We start from the raw sequence: 7057 nt of genomic DNA on the forward strand, positions 1-7057 counted from the left end.
AATATTCTATTTCATTAGCACTGCATTTACTTTTTCTTCTTTAGTATCATATATTCACACTTCTTTTTTAATATAAAGCATATATTTTGAAGGTAAGATTCATTATGTCCTCTTAATTTTGTTATTTTGTATAAACAATAGTATTTGAGATGACTAGAACTATAAGTATGATTGTGTTCAGACAGTAAATCGAATTTATTCTGATTTGATTGAAGAAAAAGAAATAATAAATTAATTAAAAACTTTGGTTTTAAAGTTTGGCTACTTACCAAGAGAAGAGAAAACACTTCGATAATTCTAACTCATTAATATAAAAGGGGGATGGGATATCCGGATATATAAGACAAATTTATTCTTATAACAATAAAATATATGATTATTTCGGCCTGCTTCAGCAACACGATGGGCCTTCTTTATGACCGCGGAGTCACTATAGTCTATACATGGGCAAATTCCTGAACACCCGTAACTGGTTTAGTAAAATTTTAGACCCCCTAGGTTCTGTAAACTAACACCATCACCCCCAACATTAATTTCCTATATTTATAAGGGTGTGTTTGGTTGGAGATAAGTAATATGAGATTCCGATAATCTTTCAAAATTAATAGTAATCGTTATTGGTAATATATGAGGTAATTTGATTACCTTTATTTTTTTAGGTATTTTAAGATTAATTGGTAATCTTAATTTGGTTATAATTTTTATCCTTTATTAATAAAATTTTTGGACAAAAATATTCTTATTTTGAAATTAATTTACAAATATATTCATGGACTATTTTATCTTTATATACAAATTTTTTAGGACATAAATACCACTAAACTTTAAAAAAATTATCCAAGGGTGGTGGTCAAATATGGCCACCGTTGCCTTAGGCTGGCGACGGAATGGTGCACGACCGACTAGATCTGGTTGATTGTGTGTTAATAAAGTCGTTTTCGACCATGAATCTGTGATCTATGGCTAGAAATGGTAAGATATATGGCCGTTTTAGGGCTAAAGATGTGACTGTGAAAATGCCAAATATTTTGTCGTAAAACAGTCAAATCTGGTCAAAAAAACTTTATCGGTGCATAGTCGATTAGATTTGGTCGGTCATGTGTTATTTTGACGACTGTTAACAGTGGTGGCATGGAGTAGGTATGGATGATTTTGTTATAAATTAAAGTTTAATATGATTAGGGTGTTTTAGAAAAAAAGATAATAAAAATAATTCTCATTTATGTTTACAAGGAATAGGATAGAGTTTGTGTCCTATGATAACGTTTTCAAGTGGATAATATCTGATGGTAAGTCAAGAAAAGTCGGACGACAATTGGCACACACCTGTCATATTCCCATTCAAAATTTAATAAAGGATTGGTAGTTAAGTTAGTCTATAAATGACTCCTTTGAAACTTGTGTAAATGGTCGACCCTTTGACGTTTTGATTGTAGTGTTTCTTAAAACACTTAAGAGACTCCTCCTCCAAAAAACGCTATTTCATCTTCTTATATCCAGTTTAGCCCAATCAATCTCTCAATCTTCCTTTTTCATCCCAACTGAGAGCCAACCATTATCAGCTTTACTACTAATTGAATCCATTTCTTAAACTAAATAACCCAAAGTCAGAGCAAAACTATCTTTTATATTATACTCAGAAACAAACCCAAAAAAAAAAATAAAAAAATAAAAAACAGTTGCACTTCCGACTTTTCTTACGCTATTCAATATTTTAGATTTTAAATATAAAATATCAAAACCAACCCCCAAAGACTCAACGCTCAAGATTCTTGATTGTCAAAGTAACAGCGCAAGAAATAGAAGTTTAGGTAAACATGATTAAAAAAATGGAATATAAGTTGAAAAGAAGGGGAAAAAAACTTATTTCTTAAACTAAAATTTTCCTTTCACTATTTTGTTATGAGAATATCACTGTTTTAGTCGGTTGACATGATATTGTGATAAGCTTATCTAATAAATGCATTATATATATTTATCAAATTTTCTCTTTCATTTACCTATAAAGACCATAATGCACTAATAACTATCCATTATTAATTGTTCATTAATAAGCACTACCATAAGAAATAATTTTGAAAATTAATCGTTGTTTTATTAGACAATCTTAGTAGCCAAGTGAGGTGGTAAGACTGTACAATGTATGATTTTCTCAAGATCCAAACATGTTTGAAATTTGGAATGTGATTGTTTTTGTAAATATTGTAATGTTTGGTTAGCTGTTTATGTCATCGCTAGCTCAGGCTTCCCTGCTAGAAAATGCTTTCATTAATCTGAAGATAATCCCATCCATAGACCCTTAATTTTCTATTCGACTATATGAATCCCACCATATCTTTGAACATTTCAAAACACAGCGGATTTATTAAATAAAAATTTTACCAACATGTCTGCCAATGCTTAATTTTGACAACAACTATTCGCACGTGAGAAATGCTAAGCGGGCTTAGAAGTCACATATGGTTATGGAAGTATTTAGTTGAATAAATGATGAAGAACAATGTTTAAAGTGGTTCGGATACTTAAAAGGCGAATCCTACGTCCACTGATATTGTATTAATGAGTGAAGTCAGGTCGCGTTCAGCGAGCTAAGTTACAACTTAGAGAATACGAGAGAGAGAGAGAGTATGCTATTCCAGAGTGAAATTAGTCAATCCCATAAATAGGAGAGAAAACCTCTATTTATAGTGGGATGAATCAAGGTAATGATTACTAAATCTGCGAGTGAGGTGGATACCATGCAAATCTTTCTCTACGTCCCATTACTCACTTACTTGAGTGATTTTCTTGACTTGTACAGAGATTGGACACGTAGACCATTTTTAGCCATTTGCTAACCTAGCGTATACCCACTACATTGACAAGAGCATACCACTCACACCATCACGCAATATAACCGTATCTGAGTGATTATAGAACCTTCTTAAATTCTTACAAGCTAACAAGACTCTATCATGAGCCCTACTTTTTCATGTGTAAAAATGACTTCTCGTTTAATATGACATCGATGCAAGAATATATTTGACATTAACAAATATCTAGAGAGATTTAATTCTGTTTTTTAAGCTTATTGTCACATCATGGCAACCTGCACTCCTGTTCTAAGCGATAAAGATTATAAAACTAATCCCCACCAAACTATGTGGTTAGACGCGTGCCTCCCACCTACGCAACAAATTTGATTAAACAATAAGAGTTTTTTATTTTTAGAGTTTCAAGGCCCCCACTAATAATGCAGCCATCAGAATTTATTTCATGGCTATGGCCAGTAATAACTAATAATTTGGTTACATAAGCATGAGTGAGTTTGACAGCCCATTAATATTGCGGATATTAAGAGGGTTTATACAAATTTACGTAGCACATAAAATTACGTGACTGAGTATCATATAACATAAAAATCTACATAACATTAATATGATATTAAATTACGTGAATCTCAATATTCTATAACATATTTTATAATATATCATATAAATTTATATAAATTCTCTTAGTAAAAAAAAAAACTTGTAAAGATAGCGTTACCATAATATTGCCGCCATCAGAATAATGGTGCAGTACTGACTTGATCAACCATTATCGCTACCATGTGAAAGAAATCGTGGAGAAAAATTTAAATATTATCGCGGAATCATGGAGAGATATTTCAATATTATTGAATGAATATTCATGGAGATAAATTTCTGGCAACGACGTGTGTCAGCTATAGTCAAATTTGAAGTCGGTAGGGATACCCGCGAGGCAGCAGGCAATCGCATAAGCGAATTGACTAAAACAATCAGGAACTGCCACAAATTGCGTGTTGAAGAGGTCTGCTTATTCTTTGAAACAGTCATTTATTGGAAAATATGATTTACATTAGTTGCAGGCCGTAGTAGGTAATGAATTGAAAAGTAATATTCTTATTACGGGATTAAATTATAAATTCTATTGTTAATACAGGAATAATGACATAGGGTTTGCGTCAAAATAGTCAAATAATATTATGATAAGATTTATCCCGACCCTCATTGTTCATAAGATCCGAGCACTCCTGTCAGAGTATTCAACTAATATATAGCAAGTTATTTAGTTAGCATTGCTCAAGTCTGTCCTAGATTTCGAGAAAGACATCAAGACATATCTGGTTGATACAGAAATCTACACCAATCAAAGAATTTTGATTGACCCTGTTAGAACCGGAATAGATATGTGCGTGATTACGAATAACCAGCAGTGGATAAATAATAAACGCAATAAAGTAAATGGCAAAGAGATTTTTAAAGTGGTTCAGCAAGTTAGAACTTAAGCCTACGTCTTCTGAGAGCTTACAAAGAACAGTATAATTTCCAGAAAAATTTGCTTAGAATAATTTCCCAACCCCCTTGAAAACAAGTTATGATAGGTTTATATAGCACCCATTTACATGATAGAGTTGAGATAAGATTCAAATACGTAAGATTAAGAAGTTGTATGATCTTCGACTACCTTAGTTTGAATCTAAGTAAATCTGAATATCTTCCTTCCAAATTGAGTCAATCTAAATATCTTCTCTCTTAATAGGGAATTATCCTCTCCGGATTAACAGCACAACATATTCATCACCAAAAAGTATCGGATTTCATCTATTCTAATGCCACAAATGTTGTTGTCAAATGATCGTCTAATGTCAATCAGACAACATTTATTTTGATACCAAAAAATTGTATCATCCTAATTGGGCAATAGCATAATCAATAACAAAAATAAATAAATAAAACTAATCACATTAGAATATTCGATTTTAGGTTTAATTTGACAACATCCACAAACCTGTTAGGTATTGGTATTAAACAATTTTTAGCTGTTGTTTTCAAGTGTGTTCATAAGGGGCAGCTAGACGTATTGAATGTTTGTTGAGTTTGTTTTTTAATTATATGTTGATGTTCAGACAAAATAAGTTTCAAAGAAAGATGGTTTAGGCTCTATGTGTTTTCCTAGAAAAAATTATTTAAAAAAGAGAATAAAGTAAATTCACGCCTCCACGTAATCCACCCACCGTTTACTTGTAGGATTATTTTATTTACTGGTGAAAGCTGATTCATTCTCTTTTATTTAAATAATAATGGTAGGCTCAAATGATTTGACTTTATATAATCTTGTACTATAATCCTTTGCATATTTGATTAATCATACCGGGAACTGAGCTTTCATGCCATCTTTGTTGAATGATTTAATCCAACCCTATTAATTATTAGAAAATATTAGATGATGACATCAGGTTTGAATAAATTTTTGTGTGCTAGTCAATCCGATCCATCGAGGAACGTTTCTTTGGTTTGGTGGGAATTGAAATACTCGCAGATCATTCATCACCTCCATCGAAATTCAAACCTTTCAAAGCCTTATATATTGCACCCAGTTACATTTTTTGTTCACTCAACCCATTGCTTAGAGCAGAAATGACACTATCCGCCATATTCCAAGACTCCTTCCTCCTCAAACAGGGCCTTGTCGCCGTTCTCCTTCTTATCATAACACGCTATGTCATCCGTTTTCTCTTCAGGAAATCAAGACCCCCGCTCCCTCCAGGACCACATGGGTTCCCTATCGTCGGCGCCCTGCCCCTCATAGGCAGCATGCCGCATGTCAGCTTCGCCAAAATGGCCAAAAAATACGGGCCAATCATGTATCTGAAATTCGGAAGTCAAGACATGGTGGTGGCCTCAACCCCGGAAGCCGCTAAAGCCTTCCTCAAAACCCACGATCTCAATTTCTCAAGCCGTCCCATCGATGCAGGCGTCCACCATTTGGCCTATGATGGACAAGACATGGTTAATGCTGAATATGGACCAAGGTGGACATTGTTGCGGAAAGTTTGTAATACTCATATGTTTGGTAGCAAGGCCATCGAGAATTGGGCTCATGTTCGCGTCTCTGAGGTTGGCCTCATGCTTCAGGATATGCTGGAGGCGAGCCGGAAAGGCGAGCCGGTGTTGATGCCTACAATGTTATCATATCTCACGGCGAACGTGATCGGCCAGGTGGTGCTCAGCCGTCGTGTTTTTGCTACAAACAGTTCGGAATCGAACGATTTTAAGGTTCTGGTGGTGGAGATGATGAAGTATGCAGCGGTTTTATTAGTGAAGGATATTATCCCGGCCTTGGGTTTCTTGGACAGAGGAACCGAGCGGAAAATGAAGAAATTACACAAACAGGTCGATGCAATGATAACGAAAATGATTGAGGAACATATTGCGACGAGTCATGAGCGTAAAGAACACCCTGATTTGCTTGACGTTATTTTGACTTACCGTGACAAGCCAGATGGTGAGAGACTTAGCATCGAAAACATTAAAGGACTCCTCCTGGTATATCTCTTAACAACTTCTTTAAACATTTACTTTTTAATGTAAATTTGACTACGTCCATGACTCAACTGACCCTGTTCATAAATTATGTTTAGAACTTATTTGTGGCCGGCACGGATACATCATCAAGCATCGTCGAATGGGCACTGACCGAGATGTTGAAAAACCCAACCATTTTCAAGAAGGCACAAGAGGAGATGGATCAAGTAATCGGAAGAGACCGAAGGCTCGAAGAATCTGACATCCCAAAACTCCCATACTTACAAGCCATATGCAAAGAAGTCTTAAGNAATAAAAAAAAAAGGGAAATTTTCTTAGTATAAACATAGATAATAACTCAAACTTTTTAAATAATTTTGAGTAGCCAAACAGTGACGTTTGAAATATAGGAAAGTGATGGGTGAATGATGAAGAATAACATTCAGTAAAATATAGTTAAGGTTTAATTTAGAAAAACATGAACATTCTTAAACACAAAATAAACTCACAAGATCCATGTATTTTTCTATCAAATTAGAATAAAAAACCTTCAAAAAATAAGCATGATTCAACTCTAAAATAAACTAAAATGAAATGAGCAATACACATACCTAAAACTAATAAAACAGAAAACAAAGCTAATTGTGGTACTTTGATTAGAGAAAGCTTCAACAATTTCAATCTTCAAAAGTTTTAAGAACGAATAACATAAAGAAAGTGAAAGAGAGAATGAGAGAGTAAAGAAT

At 33.9% G+C, this 7057-nt stretch overlaps 1 protein-coding gene across 1 annotated transcript; it reads left to right on the forward strand.

Moving 5' to 3' along the window:
* Window positions 1–5343: 5343 nt before the first annotated feature.
* On the forward strand, window positions 5344–6616 carry LOC116110943 (flavonoid 3',5'-hydroxylase-like; the record flags this gene model as incomplete). The annotated part of the gene is made up of 2 exons (XM_031397162.1): window positions 5344–6332; window positions 6428–6616. Coding segments are annotated over exons 1-2 (1098 nt in total), but the record flags the coding sequence as incomplete, so codon positions are not given.
* Between the last annotated feature and the right edge of the window lie 441 nt (window positions 6617–7057).

This window comes from Pistacia vera, unplaced genomic scaffold, assembly GCF_008641045.1.
Source record: "Pistacia vera cultivar Batoury unplaced genomic scaffold, PisVer_v2 Contig620, whole genome shotgun sequence".
NCBI classification, from domain to species: domain Eukaryota; kingdom Viridiplantae; phylum Streptophyta; class Magnoliopsida; order Sapindales; family Anacardiaceae; genus Pistacia; species Pistacia vera.